The sequence below is a fragment of the Aphelocoma coerulescens genome, chromosome 7, assembly GCF_041296385.1.
Source record: "Aphelocoma coerulescens isolate FSJ_1873_10779 chromosome 7, UR_Acoe_1.0, whole genome shotgun sequence".
Classification (NCBI taxonomy): domain Eukaryota; kingdom Metazoa; phylum Chordata; class Aves; order Passeriformes; family Corvidae; genus Aphelocoma; species Aphelocoma coerulescens.
Window position 1 is genome coordinate 28,485,607 of NC_091021.1, and position 17,849 is coordinate 28,503,455.

Below are 17,849 nucleotides of genomic sequence, written 5' to 3' on the forward strand. Positions count from 1 at the left end.
AAACCCCCTCCCACTGACACAAAGAACCACTGATAATTCCTGCCTGGAACAGGGGTGGGTTTGTTGAGGTGGGAGTTGGTTCTTAGTCATCTAGATTACATTTGAACCAGGCTTACTTAGCTTCCTTTTCCAAATATTATAAGGAAAGAAAGTAAAAAAACTTTACTAAGATGAAGAAAATGCATTAAAACATCCTGAGTTACAAGAAGTATTTAGGTTGTCTACACAGGAAAGAGGAATACAGAGCTCTATCTGCAAAATAAAGTTTATCATTACAAGTAAAGGTTCAAAAGACTCCTAATAATAGTACTTTGAAGAACAGCATGAAGATTAAATGGAACAAATTACAGCTCAACTACTAATTTGTAGAAAACTGCTCTTCTGATAAACAATTAGAATATATCCACATTTAAATATCAAGCTTTAAATTCTTAATATTAAAATCAAAGATCAATCTGCATCTTAATGCTTCACTGAAAATGCCCATGTGCAACTTGACAGTCACACTGATGACAGACCAATAAAACTAAAGTGAAGCTTTATCACCCATTCTAGCATAACACCAAATCAGCAGAGGATGTGCATTAAATGATACAGGCTGCCATTTATAGAAGTGCCTCTGTTGTGGCTTGCAGCCTTTTCATGCTGACATCAGGTTGTGCTGTTAGCTGAGGTCACATTCTCTTCTGCCTTTAGCCCTGTTACCACCCTTGATAAACTGAAGTGCTGGATAACAGACACAATCTCAAATGACACTGGCAAACCTTGCCTTCAGCTTACTGACAAACACACAGCTAGAAAGTACTCAGTAAAAAAAACCCTGAATCAATTTGAAGATCTTCTGTAACTACTGCCTCCTATAGGAGGAAAAATGAAATAATGGCATAATTTAGGTAAAAAGGGACCTCTGAAGGTCAAGTGACCCAGTCTCCTTCCAAAAGCAGGGCTGACAAAGTTGCATTGCTCGAGGCCACATCCAGACTAATTTTAAAAACCTCCATGGATGAAGATCCTCTAGGCAACCTCTTCCAGTGCTTCACTTATTAAATTCAAAGTGAAGAAAAATACCAACTCATGGGAAAAACCCCAAGCATAGGGCTGTCCTCTCAGTCCCTCTAGTACGTGGACTACTGGAACCTGCATTAGGACCAACCGAAAATCCCTCAATGAAAAAATCTTATTTCTAATTCAGAGGTTTTCTGGAATTAGTGGTCTATGCACTATAGGTACAGGAAAGTCAAGATTCAAGCCCAAAATTTAAAAGATAAGCTGCTCATCACAGCTTTTTACTGGCATTTGCCCTGCGTGTAGTTTCACAGAAACCCCTTCCATGCCATTAGGGAGCAGAGATCACCTGCTTTCAAACACTGGGTCAGACCATTGCTGGCCAAGGGTGCAGAGCACCATCAAACACAGTTCAGGTACATTCTCATCTCTACCTGGAGCTATTTACCATTTTTAGGGCATGTAAAACATGCTGTTTCAGATGGCTCTGTGATCCAGCTTTCCTGGGAAGAAGCTGTGGAAAGGACCAAACCTCACATGCTCACACTGGAGGCCCTAAAGGGAACATCCTGCTGCAGTTGATGGAGTGCCTGGCCTGGTTTATACAAAAGACACAGGACCTGGCACAGTCCACCTCTGGCACAAAGCTCCCAGGGCCCCAGTATCCTGCCACACCTCCCACACTTTCAGGCAGAGTGAACAGAACTCCTCATACTATGCTGCTACAAACAAGAAACAGTTAGGATAAAAATAGGGACAAGACTGCTTAGAGCCCATGATAATAAATAGGCTTCAGGGAGCCACATGAAGGGAAGCAGCAAGCAAGGAGCACAATGTGCATACAAAGACCCAATACAGAGTCTTTGGAGAAATCCCACTGCAGTGAGACAAAATCCAGTGCACACATCAAAAAGAAAAGAAGGGAGAAAAAAAAGAAAAAGACATCTAAGGAAAGCACTAGAGACAAGTATGGAGCTTCTTAAGGGGGAGGGAGCAGAGAATAAGCTTCACTGTGCTGGTGCATAAGTATTTTGCCTGTGGAAGCTTGGGATCAGATCTTATTTCTCCAATGAAAAGGAGATTGTCCCTCCACATCACAGAAGCTCCATGTGATTAGAACCCTCTGCAGATTCAGCTCCTGCCCAGCACAGAGCTCAAACAGCAGGAGCACAAATCGGAGTTGAAGTGCACTGGCAGAGCTGCAGCAGGAAGAGGCGTGCTCAGCCCTGTCTCCCCAGGTCTGCCTCCAGGATTGCCCCTGATCCCAGCAGGAGCTGGGGGAGCTCAGGGGAAGAAACATAAATGATGGAGAACAGAGTTAGACCCATTCTTCATAAAGCGGCCCTAATTAGAAATGTCAGGTCTCATTATGAGCCAGCGCTCCACTAGACAGGAGTCCCATTACTCAGGAGAGATGTATGTGGAAGACATGCATTTCTTAAAGATGTATATACATCTTTCCTCTACCCACACCACAGCCAAAGGGAACAGTCATTACATGGGGGTGAAGGCAGCACCAATGCTGCCAACTGCATAAGCACTAGCAGATGCAATGCCAACACTGTTTCATACCTAAAACTTCTATCTCCCCCTTCCCTCTGGAAAGCCAGGAGCAGTCATGCCTAAAATACTCATAACAAGGCTGTTTACAAAATAGTCTACCAGCAATTTTCATAGGGCCCTGTTCATTTCCCATTGAAATCATTAGAAAGAATCCATTAGTATCAAAGGGAGCATATCTGGAGTAAAAAAATAGAGTAAATTTCGCTCTTCTACCTCTGCATTCAAGCATTCGTCTGCAATGAAGCCCAAATACACTTCATATTCCTTAGACATCAGCATCTGCATCTAATAGCAGAAATGTCCATGTCAAGCATCTAAAGGATTTTGTGGGGCACTGACAAGCTCTGAGGGAAGGCAGGTTAGGTCTGTGACAGTAAAGGGAGCAGCTCTGGAAATATGGTTGCTATAGGTTTTGCCATGCTTGAAAAAAGCAGTTCAGGTGACACTCTACAGTGAACAAAGGTATTTCTCTCTTCCTCTGTAGCGAGTTCTTTGTGATAAAATTCACCTGGCTTGACTCTGAAGGCCAACTGCAAAGCAGCAGCCATTAGAAGCTTTCCTCATGAAGATTTGTCTGCAGTGAGATCCCTGCAGGCTACATGTGGGGTGTAAACCTAGCCAGGATTATTCAGGGCTGTCTGCAGCTTTGGGGCTTCAGGGGAATAAACAAAAAAAGAGACTCAAACTGCTTTGCACAATGCAACAAAAGGATTCTTTTGACAGAGCAGCAGGGCAGAATTAATTCCTTCACCAGGCAGAAGAAACGCAGCCATTATGCAGCATTTGCTGTCTTAATACTACAAAAATAGGATGCATTTACTTATTATAGCTCAGTTTTGTTCTATTTCACATCACTGTATCTGAGCTACAAACAAACTACTTCAGCCAAACATAACGGAGGAGGAAGGCAGTGTAATGCCAGACCAGGGCCAAGTACAGACAATGCCTTCACTGTACTTCCCACTGGAGTAACAGACCCACGCTTGTCCACTCCTGCATTTTGAAAAAGCTCCTCTTCGTGCCCCTGACTCACATAGCTGTAACGGCAGGTTTTGTTCTATCACTGCATGTTAAAACTGGACATACCATCTGTATTAGTAAGTCTTCCTCAGAAATGGACTCAGCAGTCTGATCTCATCCAGCCTAAGGTCAACGATCTGAAAATGAAAACTAGGTACAAGATGATGTTCAAGCCTCCAAGCATTTGGTCTCAGGATCTTCAGAAATCAACCAGGGGCTCTTCAGTCTAGACACTTTAATAAAACCTCACGGTTATGGAAGCTGCAGCTACTGTGGTTACAATATACAAGGACAGGGATGTTCTTTGTTGCTGGTAGGAGAAACACACATTTCATGTACTTCTATTGCCCATAAAAGCCTATCCTGTATTTCACCAATTACCATAGACTGACTGCTGTCCTCAGAGGCTGCTAATTACAGCTGCTAAACTCAGTCCACTTGTTACATGCTCAACCTGAAAACAAATCTCATCAAGTAAACGAGAGCAGCAGCACAGGAATTCATCAAAGTGCTCCACAAGAGGTGCAAGAAATTTAATCTCTTCCCCAAGCAGTCTTCGGGCACCACTGAGGCTGCTGATTAAGGACAGCAATTGAATTCTAACTGGGACAGTGTTTCTATATAATAACAGCCCAGAGCATTCATTTAAAAGTAGTTATTAGGAGACTACTCTCCAGAACCCAGCACCCAGCCAGCATACAGAAAGGGGAAAGAAAGACACCTACTCCTCTACCACTTTCTTGGAAACTGAACTATTTGCAAGCCTCAGGCAAGGACTTCTATGTCAAGAACAATTTTGTGATTATTTTCATAGCTGCAGAAAGCTTGTGATACATTCACTTGTACTCACTGAAGTACTCTACTGTGCACCCCCAACAAGTGTTGAAATCAGTGTGTGTGAAACACAAACACAACCCAAATAAACTTCATGAATCTGCACAGTATACAACTACGGAACAGTTTCTACTCACACCAGATTGCCCTCAGTCTTCCTCTAGGATATTTGAAAAACTTGTACTCCCATCTCTCAGAGAACTGCTGAGAATTAAAAGGCTGACTTAAAATCACTGCTATAGTCACAGTGATCAATATGTGTGTGCACGGGCATGTGTATGAACCATCCTACTGATAAACTTGCCCCTGGAAGATTCTGTGTACCATAAATGACAAAGCTAAGCAATCAAAACCATAAGATTTAGTTAGTCCTTTCATGTAGAAATGTCACTGGAGTTAATATTGCTCCAGCTTTGATCCCAAGCTCCTTCTGACAGAACATGTACAAAGGAGAGCCAGCTGGGAAAAACAGCACAGAAGATACCAGGAAACTGGTGCAGAGGTTTTAAAGACAATGACCACTGCAAATTTAAGGCTTTGTTTTAGAGGTGAAACACAAAACACATGAACACAAAACACATGAAAGAATTTGAAGGAAAAGACCATAGGAGAGAAAACAGCAACTACCAAGCATTCCTGAACTGTGACCATCTCCACAGCTGTACCAGATGTTACTGCAGTTTCCATGGGAGGGAAGGGTGTAGGATTTTTTCATTCTAATTCTTTATGAACACTGGACTGTAAATTAATCCTTGCAATGTGTTCTAAGGTGCATGTGTTCTCTGAGGCAACCACTGGGGTCGCTCAGATCTACATGGTACTTTACCAGTGGGGAAGAAGAGAACAGGCCCTGCATGAAGAAATTCATCTCCAGATGTGCAGGACATTCATGCATTTAACTTCCATCAGTAGTAATGGAATGGTGCATGTTCATCTTCTACTCATGAAGCCCACACTAAACAGCAGCATTTCATCCTTTAGCTGCCCACTCTTCTAGCCTGTATTTTACATGTCTGTTAGTGGGGCTGGTAGTAAAGTGGTTCTGCTTACATACACCAAAGCTTTGGCAAAAGAGCGTTTGTGTGTTCATATAAAACCATCAGGCTTAGGGGAAATGATGAAACACGCACAACCAGAGTAACTCTGGTCTTCTTTGGAAATCCTGGGTCAAGGTACTTTGGATTCAATACTGAATTCACAACACACTAACAACTTACACACTTACTTTTCTTCTGACATTTGCTGCTTTGACAGTTCAGACACCCAACAGCGGCCTGGAGGTCAGACATTTCTCAGCTGATAAGACCAGCTGGACTACTGCCCCAGGCTCTTCATTCCACCAGCTGATCTTTTAAAGCTGAGAAGTTCCCAGCATGATGAAATCATCATGCTTCATTGACAACAACAAATACATGCTTGTTTGCTTTAATAAGCAATGAAGTACGTTAATTATTCAACACAATTCCAGCTTTAGAAAAATCATGGATTATTCTCAACTCCTCTTTTGACCTGGACAGGAGGAGCCAGAGTGCAAAGGTCTCTCAGCTGTAGATGGTGACACTATCCACTCACAGGTGATGCAGTTCATGAGGAGGAGGAGGAGGAGGAGGAGAACCAGCCCAGACAGGTTTCTGTATTTATTTCCTGGCGTTGGGAGGCATTTACTGATGGTGAACAAGGAACACCACACACATGCTTCCTCTGAAAATACATGCAGTAATTACCTTGAAAACAATGTTCTAAAAGGATAAAATAAAGATCTGTCCATAGAAATGGCACATACTGTAGCATGCAGTATTCATTCCACAGCATTCAATTTGCTCAGGAAGACTTCCATGTTCTCTTACAAAAAGAGCTGCCAATTAACTCACACCTTCAGACAGTAAATACCAATACAAAATCAAGGTCTATAAAATTCAGATACTGACCTACTCGGACTTCCTAAAATTAGTCTACTACATCCACAGTATAGTAAGGATTTCAAAAAGACAACAGGTACACTGAATCGAGAGAAAAAGGGGAAGAAAGTAAATGCAGTTTTTGCAAAGATGGGTAACAGAAATCATCTCCTCTGAAAGCTCAGATGAAAAGCACAGGCTTCTTATGTAGCAAAAATAAATACAATATATGCTTCTCTCCTGTAAATTAATTCTTCACAGGTGAAGGGATACAGAGCTCCTCTGCCTTTCCATTTCACCTAGTCCCCCCCAGCATCACCGAATACCACAGATATCCTTTCTGTTACAGAAAAGCAGTTACAACACAAAACTACAGGTTTAAAAAAAAGCGATGTCTCTATTTGGCACATTCTTGGAACTGTGATTTCATGCTAATTCAAAAGTACTCACAACCAATTTAAATAATCTTCCCAAGTGATGCTGCAAAAGGAAGCAGTTAGGAAATGGAAGTCTCAATGATCACTCAAAAACAACACAGACCAGCAAGGGTTTCTGAAAATTCATGTCATTCACCTCTCTCAGCCTGTTCTGGTCTCTTATACATGCACATATCCTCTTCCTTCACCCCATCAAACAGATCATTTATCATATTTTATAGAATCTTAAACTGAGCTTGATGACACCAGGCTACAGATGCTTGCAGACTATTTTTTTGAAGTTCCACTTTTACTGCAAGATTGCTTCAGTCTCTTCACACCGTTAGAAAGATACAGAGCAGTCAGTACTCAGACACTAACAAATAAACACATCCATCCCTGTGGCACATTCATTAGCACCTACCTTTCCCTGTAGTCATTCTCTGCAGTGCTGGGGAGCTGCTGGGGAAGGGCACTGTGCTCGGGAGCAGCCCCACAGTACATGTCTCTCAGTACGTCTCTCAGCAACTTAACCACCAGCAAACTCGCCACCCTCCTACACCACTTTGCTGTGTGACCTAGCAGGCGATTGCCACGTCTCCTCCAAAATAAAAGCCTGCTCAGCATTCATCTGAGCTCCATGTGCCCCCCTGTGCCTGTTTGCTCACACCCCTCCCCTTCTACACTTGAGAATTTCAGCAATATGCTTATTTACAAAGCTGTTAGAAAGGAGTAGAGCTCCTCTTGTCCACTTACACCTTCCACAAGGATGTACTATTGGTTAATGGTGTTCATTCAAATATCACTCAGACATTACTGCTCTCACAGCTCCCACAAAGGTGAAGAGGTATTTACTTGTTTTTTTCATGCCCTAAAAATGCTGAGCCAATGAAATCAATTTTCTACTTCACTTCCTATTTCAACTTGAAAACTGTATTAATAGAGAGCAAGCCATAATGGAAATTAAATTATACAAGGAGATATAAATGCAAAAAAGCACAGTGCAGCATTTATTGATTCAAAATATTTCTGTTATCCCAGACAGTTGTCCCTCCTTCCCATCTGCAATTCTGCTGCTTGGATGTGTGTTGACAAACAAACAATATTCCACCCTCAGATGCATGGCATTACTTGGCAAATGTGGGTGATTTTCCTCTGTATAATAAATATCAAAATAGCTTCCAATGACTCAGCTTTATTACCAGCAAAACACAGGAATCTAAAATAGCTCCAGTTTTCATCCAATAGCATCCAAGTTCTCAACTTCACAAACAGAATTCATTTAGTAAATAGCATATTTGTCTTATACACCCTCCCAAATATAGAAGTAGTTCTACTGAAAAGTAGCATTCTCCTTCTTCATAGATTTTCAGTAATTGAAATTATCGCATCTTTTATTTTAGCACTGTCTTAATTAACTTGCTTACTCTTAGAGCACACACTCATGCAGTCAACTACCAAAATTGCATCCTCCTCTCACCTTACTCTGTGCAAGTATCTGTGGGGGAGAGATCTCAGCTCCAGAATTCTGGCTTTAAGATCTCCTGTTTTGATTTCCTTCCAGCCCAAGACCACTACCACCTCCACTGTCCCTAATCTTTTTCTTCTGAGTCAAAATTCAGCAGCAGCAAGGAAGTTAAATGCCCTCCCTGTCCACAGTAACACCACCACTCCCTTCATGCACAAATATAAACGCATCTACCAAAAATTGTGTGACTCATATAAAAAAATGAAGGTTTACATCAAAGAATATCATATTAGGAGATCACAACGATCAAAAGCTAAAAAACCCCACTGGAACATTTTGGTCGCTAATCGCTTTGGTTTGGGTCATCGATTCCTATCAGCCTGTATTTTTCAGTAGATAATTTATTTTATTCTTAATCTGGACTGAAACTTGATTATAAACTCTTCTGGACTCCAAGTCTGATTCAAAGTCAACTCAAATCCATGGAAAATCTGCACAGTTTATGTTAAGGTGCTTCCAGATAATACCAAGGAAACCCATACAGCATGAATTTCTTGGAGTCTCTGTCCAATAGCCTCTCTCTGTATCACATCCAACTAAAGATCATCACACAATGCCACTACAAGACAGCAGCAGACTAGCTGGCAATTACTGGCTCTTTCATGCTGAAAATGTATTTGTCCCAGGGGAATAAGGCATCTGCATAATTAGCAAAAGCAGTTACACAGAAAATAATTAGCTTGCTGAAAACCCAAAGGGGGAAAAACTATAATTTTTGCTTCAAGAGGCTGACTAATTATATGCCAAATAACAAAACAGAGATGCACTGAGAATCATCGAGAAATCCAGCATGGATTTTAACTTCATATTCTAGCTATAAGGGCTGCTGGTAGCCTAGCAACAAGCAGCATAGTTGGGCATGCCAAAACCTCCTCTGACTTAATGAAACACTTCAGATTACTATGCAAACCTCCCCCACCCCACTATGCATTTGATTCTTGTGTTACTAAATGATAAAAACAAAGCCTAGCCAAAAAAAAAAATCAAACAATTTAAGATAAACTCAAGCAAGCACTAATGGACCACAGTAGAGAAAGATAAGCAAATACAAAAGATGAATTATTTTCAGAGACTTGAAATTCACAGTCTGATTAGAGATGATTCATTAGATCTCTTCTTTGGATTAAGAAAATGTCTTATTATTTTAAGCAACTTTTCTAGTAGTCTCTGTAAGATTTCTGTTTATCAGTGTGTTGGGAACCACTAGATATGAAACCTTTAACAACTTAGAGCAACTTACTAATCTCCAAAGTACTCCTGATATACAAATAGCATTGCTGCAATTCCTTCTTTTTTTTTGAATACTCAGTGAATTGGTAGAGGAAACTGTTATCCCAAAGAGTAGTCTCAGAGCCAGGAGACCAGTTTTTACTGTGTTCCACCATTGCAGAAGCCACAGCTGCTGTCCTAACTGCCCAGTACTCCTGTGATAAGACAGGTTTGACAACCACTTTCAAGTCTCACTGTCATTAGCACAAGTCTGGTGCTCAGTTATGAGTGACCCTTCAACCAACAGCCTCCTCTTGGTTACCCACACGAGAAGCACATTCACATATTCACCCATCCAACCACTCTGCCAGATTCAAAGGGTTAACAAGACTGAGCTATTTCTACTATTTCCTGAGAAAGGCAAATCTTTTGCATGTGCAATATCTATCACCATCCTCCCTGGTGACTCTGACAACTGCTGAAAGCGTCACCTTTGTTCAAAAGTGTCAGGGACACAAGAAACCTGACAAATTTAGCTTGTCTTTAGGCCATAATAAACTTGTGACCATGGGTGAAGATAAGCCTCCTTTTGCTGGCTTACACAACCTCAAAAAGATAAACTGAAAGTTGCACAGAGCTGTTGACACACGAGATAGGATGAGCATGTAACACTGTAATTGTGCTGTCCTTGGAGGGCAAGGAAGAAGCAACAAACCAGCCTGTGGCACTAAGGGAAACCAAACCCTCCCCTCAAACACACACAAAAGATGCTAGTAAGTAATGTTATCATTACTATCTTCACAAATGAGAACTGATTTAATTCTGCAACTATAGACTTTTTCATTTCTAGGGAAGATGAAAAGGTTCTGGCAAAACAAAAAGAAATCCTACCCTTTGCTCTCTTTGACCCTTAGCACTCCTCCACTCTCCCTTTTCCCCCAGGCTACTTTTTTGTCTCAATGTCCATACAGCAGATTCTACCACGGAGAAATCCTAGCACACACACAGACTCCAGGGACTGCATCCTGCCCCAGCACGAGCGAGAACAGCGAAACATCAGAAGATCAGGTTAAGCAGAGTGAAGAATACAGGAGTACTTGTGTTGGGAAGTACTGAAGCCTGTCCATGGAGTTAAGGACAGGACACGGGGATCATAGGGTCTCAGGACCTTGATGCACAAAAAGGATAAATCTTCCATTGAAACAGTGACAAAAGGTATAAAAGAAAAAATAATTTTCAATAAAGCCTAAAAGTAGATTTGATACAGACTGATGCTTTAGATGTAGCAATAAATCTCAGATCACAAGTCTGCCTCCTCAAAACATCAAGTAACAGCAATCTACACAGTACAATGATGCATCAAATTGCTTTATCTTTTTTTGAAAGCCCATTCTATTCCACTGCTAGCAAGACAAAAATTCCACCTTAGCCTAGCCAAGTGGAAAGCAAAGAAGTTGAATCAGCAATAAATCTCTTTCAGTTTGAGTAAGGGTTTCAGAGAAATCACCTGGAAGTTGGGAACCTAAACAAATGTGCTAAGGGATTAAATATTTACTTCCCCTCCCACCTGTTAAAAAAGAACAAGGACATTTGTTTCTCAGCTGCACTTTTTTTACCCCTGTAAGCCTTATCCACCTGTACAGACAAAATACCCCCATATTATGCAAAAGTGTAATTTTAACCCATTCCACCACAGAGGAGCCTGTACTAGGTCTTCACCATTCCCAAACATACAAGAGAATACATCGCATTTCTGAATAATCAAAACTGTAACTTCAGGATTTTCAAATCAGTTAATTTTATTGTTTCTGCAGGGATGAAGTTTACTGTGTTGTAAGATGGTTATGGCAGGGAGAATGGTGCCCAGAAGTGAAAAAGGTATTTTTTCCAATTTAAAAGAGCAAAGACCTCTCTGCTCTCTTGATTTCCAAGAGCATGGTGGGAATGACTGGGAATGTCACTTCCCCTGCTCCTGGCCTTGCAGAGGGTGTGAGCTTGATACGAACCCACAGTACTGAACTCAGGTTCTTCATCTGCTCTACTCAACTGTTGGCAGAAAGATGCATTTCCTCACCAAGAATTCTCTCAAAAATCTATTGTTAAACAAGGAGTGATACCTATTAAAATTACATTCTAGCCCATAAGCCTATCTGTAAACACAGTAATAAACACTTGTTATTACAGTAAGCAAAATACTAGTCTCAGACAAGACAGACAGACAGAATTAAGGCTCTGATAAGGGTCTTTGGCTATCAGTCCTAAACATACAAAATATGCAAACTTAGGAACTGCAAAATACAAACAATGTGAGCTTTAAACGGAGCACCGCTGCATTATTGTGTACAATCTGTGCCTTTTAGGGCATTAAGCTGAAAAGGCAATTCTTCTCTAAAATTACTATTCTGTTTACCTTATGAACAATTTACATGCACATGGACTCGAGAACAGGAGATGCATTTCCCTAATGTAACTCAAGAGGGGAAAAAAGACAGCTATAGCACCACCTTCTCTTCTCAAAACACGTGCTTCCTTCTCCTTCTGATACTACAAAAATACAGCAGATAAATTAAATGTCCATTTTATTTGTTGCAAAAGCACTGTGTATATTTCTGAACAGTCACCATACTTGTTTTCCCTAACAGAGTGCTTGCTATATATCCATTTGAATGCCTCACCAATTGAAAATTGCTAAAAGTACCAAAAAGAGAATACAAGTACTTCTACTCACCAACTGAAGTCTGGACCATGTTTCCAGATTTTTGGACCTCATCGAATTTTGTAAAAATTACATTCAACCTGTTTGAAAGTTAAAGAAATACACAATGAACAACTGAATTTAAATTTAAGAAATATTAGAATCATAATATCACTATGGTTGGAAAAGACCTCTAAGACCATTGAGTTCAACCTTTAACCCAGCACCACCACGTTCACTATGAAACTGTGTCCTCAAGTGCTACAGCCACACAGCTTTTGAACACTTCCAGGGATGGTGATTCCACCACTTCCCTGGGCAGCCATCTTCTAACATCTCATGATGTTATAGAACAAATTTGGCTTCGCTCAGGTCATTTGGAGCACTGTCAAAAATGTCAGCAGAAAGTGTCAATGCAAGGAAGTTATTTTAAAATTAAAAACCCCCAACATCAACACACAACAGCTGATAGGAAAACCTGAGATATAACTGAAACTGCTACATTACTGAAGATGTGATATGGCTAATTGTAGATGCATTTCCAGTTCATCACCACTCTGCCTATCTTAACTATTTGCAGAAATACCACAAAACACGCCCCTAAAAACACAGCATTTGCCTGTGGCCCTGACACCTTCCTATTTTTCACTGCAGAACAGGAAGCAACAGTGCTGCCTCCACCTGCATGCAGCCCACCTCCAAAACCACCTCTTCCCTCTGAGCACTGACAAGCTGCCATCTACTCCATCCTCAGGTCTAACCATGCTCTGCCCTAAACACTGGAGGCAAGATGCAGAGCAGCTTTCTTAACACACCTAAAATGGCAGAAGCAAAGGGACGTGGCTTTGGTTTTGACACAGGTTTTGTTGCTTTTAGTTTGAGGCTTGTGGGGTTTTTTGTTGTTTTTGTGGGATTTTTTGTTTGTTTGTTATTTGGGTTTTTTTTTTGGGGGGGGGCTACCTTTTTAACATAAAATCTTAAAACTGATTATTTTTCTGTGGGTTTTTGTTCTTTATGACAGCCTAAGTTGCATAAACAGAGGCTACTCTGAAGTGTGTCCTCTCTATATATGCAGAACATACAGGAAAAATATTAATTCACTTAATCGTAAATCAGTTACCTAAACATCTGTAGTAATTTTAGTGGTTTTCCAAGATGCTGTGGAATACTTGGGCAAAGATACAGCATCTGCATTAAGTAAATCTGAGTGTTTATCAGATTAAAAAATCAAAAATCAAACAACAATCCCAGGAAAAGGTTCAATCATGCAGTTCCTGAAGTCTTCTGAAGGAAGGAAGGGAATAAAGAGCAGCCCAAAAACAGTGAAGACCTAAGGACATTCTCAACTTACCGAGACTGGGGTAATCCTTTTTTACTGAGATCAGCCCTTACACGTTCACCAACATGTCTGTAAATTTCCACAAGGCTGTTTATTGCTGCATCTCGAACCTGGATGTCAGAGATGAGAGAAATCAAACATCTTTACAATTTAAATTAATAAATCCCTAATAAGTCCTACCTTAGACAACTAAATTTGCATATTTCTCAGCAACAACATTTGCCACTATACACATTACCACACACTTCATGAAGGAGCTTCCAACCCTGCCCTTCACATGTTAACAGTATCAGCAGGTTAACTGTGAAGTGAAAAGGCAGTGAAGGTGTAAGACCAAAGGTTTCATACAGAAGGAGCTTGGCTGCCTTTGCCAAACTCCTCCCATTGTGTACAATGTACAGGTACATTTACTGGATGAAAAAAGGATAGAGACACAAAGAGACCTTATATTACTGGGATAGTATAAAATTAACTGATTTTTAATGCTGTCTTTAAAAACTTACAATTCTGTGTTGATAGCAAAACGGGGAGGAAGGAAGGAGTAATCAATCACCTGAGTCACCATGAATTTTGCATGTTTTCCAAACTGATTTGCGAGAAATTGCTGAGCACATCCTTCCCTCCGGACCACACAAGAGACATAAATCTGATTAAAGTGTCACCTCTCTGTACTTAAACCCCTCCTCCACAAGAAACAGCACGCAGAGAAGGTAAACAAACTATCTGCTCTGCCTACAGAAACACCTACAGAGCTGTGCACTACAGCTTCTCAGAAGATGGCCCAGCAGCTACCCCCACACAGCCCCCAGGACTAGACATGGAATATCCTGAGGACACAAGCTAGAATTGCCTGTAGGTGGGAGTCAAAGGGCAGGCACACATACCCTGCCTTAGCCAAAGAAAACCCCAACACTTGACTCACACCCATGTCACCCCGTTCTCCTGCTCCGCAGCCTTCCCACCCAGCAGGCCACTGCCAGCCTCCACACCCCTCCTCCCCTCACACCAGCCCTTCCCCGGCGCTCCTGCCTCTCCCTGCCCATCAGCCCCATTTGCTACCAACGCTGCTGGGCACAGCAGTCTGTGGGGACTCTGGTGCCCCAAATTTCTGAGTACATGGATGCCAACCCAGCCTGTGCAGAGCAAGGATTGCCTCTGTGTGTACAGTTAAGCACAGGCACAGCTGCAGGACTGTGTAAATCCCATACTGGGCAAGGCAAGGAGCCCCTACCATCATACTTGGTTTAGTCTACCAGTAACAAAGCTTTAGCAGTAACAAAGCTTTAGTAATTTTATTTTTGAGAAAATGACCAGAGTTTAAGTACTGTTGTCACACAAGATGCACAGCAGGTTACTCAATCGCATCAGCTGAAAGCAACAAAAGCACTATTTCTGAAAAGGCTCTAATGCCACAGCTTCTACATCCACAACAAAAGAAAAAAAACTAGACTTGACCTGGAACTGTTCCTCGATTCTCTCTCCAAGAGAGGGCAGCAGTGACCGAGCCCAGCAAGCCTCCCAGCGCTCAGGAGGCACCAGCAGCACAGCAGCAGCTCCAGGGGAGCCCAGGACCAGCCCCTGCTCCTGTTTTACCCAGAGCCACTGTCACAGGGATTTGTGTCTGACCAATTCAGGCACAGGCTTTCTGGGGACGAGGGACCAGACCCAGGAGAAAGGGAAAGAGATCAGCCTTGTTTCCCTCAGCAGCTGGATACAGGATAACGAGCTGTGCCACGCACAAGGAAGAGGCAGCGCTCAGGGAAACTGTCTCAGTGCCCTCCCCAACTTTCCAATTCATTCAACAGCTCACCTATGGCAGGACCAAGGCACCTGTCAGACAAAGTCCAAGCCATAAACCCAGGATTTCCTTGGAAAGTAACAGCTTGCTTAGTCCCAGCTCAGAACTACAGGGGACCCTAAACATTAAACTTCCTCAGACACTTCTTGGAGTAATGGGTTTACCATCCTGCACTGGCCCAAGCAGCAAGGGAAGGCTGCTTCACTCTCAGTCCTCTTAGCAAGGGGAGACCCTGACAGCCATGGAAATATGGCCAATTCCCCAGAGCCAACGTAAACCCATTCTCCAGCTGGACACCCCACACCTCCTTCCAGCTGAACACCCTCTCCAGACCTGGATCACATATGTGTCACACATATGTGTCACAGCATTATTCAAAAACTGCTACCACATATTACACATGAGTTTGAACCCTATTTCCCACCTCCCTCTTCTCGCTAACCCCACATACTCGCATCTAAATTCAAACAGGACAAAAAGCACTTAGGAGCAACACATTTTATTCCACTTGTATTTTCATTTGCATTGCATCGCTGATTGAAGGTCCTGGTACAGATTGTCTTCACCCCCTATTCAAAACCTCCTTGTACATCTTCTGGCAGTGCACGTGGCCTGGCTGTCTGACTGGTTCCATTTTTCCTCCCTGCCCAGACTGGTTTTTCTCTGAAGGTGAGGGGTGCTGCACTGAGCCCAGAGAGATCCCTGCAGCCTCTCCCTGCATTCAGGCTCCAAGGCACAGGAGTTCCCTTCCCTCGATGGCTTCCCTCTTCTGTTCATCTCACCTGCAGATTCATGTTGTTCTGCGGAACCCTTGGAGTAATTGATATGCTGGTTTGGACATACTTCAAATTATACCTCTCCAAAACCAGCCAAGGGTTCTGCGTGCACAGCATTGTTCACAGCTCACCACCAGCACAATTAGCTCATTCACCAACAAGGCAACCAGCACCACCTTTAGATGTGACTCACAGCAAAAGCTCACCTGGCTGTTTGGATCTCCAAGTAAGTTACATATATGTGGCACTATCTTACTCAGTGTTAAACTCTGAGCTCCAGATCTGGGAATAAAGAACAAAAAGCACCATTATGAATCACAGACCAGGCTCACGTACACAACACAGGTTTGCAGAAAGTTTTGACTTACGCATTGAGTGTTGCAATAAGGCAGAGGCAAATCCCTTCTCTTGTCCGAAAATTCTTGTGTTTGAATCCTCCTAGCATCCTGTCCCACACATACTGTGGAAGACAGAAAACAGAAAAAAGGAGATGGGGTAAGAAGCAGATTCTGTCTTCCAGCAGACATACACGACACCATCCCTGAGCTCAAACATAAGCTTTACACCCATCCAAGCAGAACAGGACAAGAAGTAGCAAAATACCTCTAGATCCAATTCTTTGTTTTGTGCTGACTTCACAGTAACTCCCCATTACCTAAAACAATACTCATACTTACAGAAAGCAAGTACCTTCCAAAGACCTGGGACAATAACTGACATGTACCCATACCACCTTGGGAAATCCACTGACACACTGGCATGTTGTCCTATCAGGCAACAGCCTTGCCAAGTGAAGCAAATATAACAAGGTATAGGGAGATGAAGCCATTTCAGACAGAAAAATGGCAGAGAAAACCTCACAGAAAAAGGTTTCCTTTTTTTACACAGCCAGTCACTCACGCTGTGGAGGGCTGTTGAACATACCTGAGGGTTAGCAGCTTGTTCCATGATTTTCAGCAGCAAGGTCTGATCCTGCTCCCTCACTGAGTCCTTAGAATCTCCCAGCCTATCAAGCAAACTTGGCAGCACTAAGGAAAGAAAACAGGAACATTCAAATCCCTCAGAAAAAACTGTAACACTGGCAGAGCCCCTCTGCTCTTCCCCTTCCCCCCTGCCAGTGGAGGCACCAGCCCTGCTGCCCTTCAGCAGAGCCTGAAAACCACCAAGAGCCTCCCAAGTGGTCTCCTGGGGAGAAGACAGCTTTGTGTCCAGCAGCCAGTGCAGGTGCTGGCAGAGTGACAGTGACATTCACACAGAGACCCCTCACCTGTGCCAATCTGGGCCTTGAAGCGATCTTGCAAGCGGGACACCAGTGCAGAGATGATGTCAATGCCCAGGAGAACCACCTGCAAGCACAGGACAGACAATGAATTAGAGTGCACTGCAACTGTAATTGCTGCTCAGTGCTACATTCATATGCATAGATGTGCAAGGTATACAAACGATGTGCATAAACCATTTCAGTGTTTGCTGCAACTAGCAATTCTAATTAATTGCAATTATTACACTTACAATTAGAAAATGGTATGCACTAAGCATTGCTTAATTATTCACTGGCAAAAATTAAACCAAGCGCTTTTATGACATAACTGGAATTCAAAGACACCTGGTTTGAGAGAAGCTTCATGACAGGCTGCACATCAGAAAACCCACTCTGATTAACTATGCTTATTTACTGGAAAAAGATACATCACATACTGAATGTACTGTGTAGCCTGTATATGAAACACTTGGCAAGACTCTATAGATCATGATCGTGCTGGCATGA

The 17,849-nt window shown here is 42.3% G+C and overlaps 1 protein-coding gene across 6 annotated transcripts in view; it reads right to left on the reverse strand.

The window, feature by feature from the left end:
* The window catches only part of CLASP1 (cytoplasmic linker associated protein 1), a 173,070-nt gene that overhangs the window by 109,011 nt on the left and 46,210 nt on the right, over positions 1–17,849 (reverse strand). For all 6 annotated transcript variants that reach the window (XM_069021037.1, XM_069021036.1, XM_069021034.1 and 3 more), the window contains 6 exons: positions 17,349–17,427; positions 17,006–17,109; positions 16,450–16,541; positions 16,288–16,363; positions 13,520–13,617; positions 12,202–12,269 (listed from right to left, as the gene is read on the reverse strand). In XM_069021037.1, the coding sequence (XP_068877138.1) occupies positions 12,202–12,269; positions 13,520–13,617; positions 16,288–16,363; positions 16,450–16,541; positions 17,006–17,109; positions 17,349–17,427 (517 nt within the window). The remainder of the gene's footprint in view (positions 1–12,201; positions 12,270–13,519; positions 13,618–16,287; positions 16,364–16,449; positions 16,542–17,005; positions 17,110–17,348; positions 17,428–17,849) is intronic.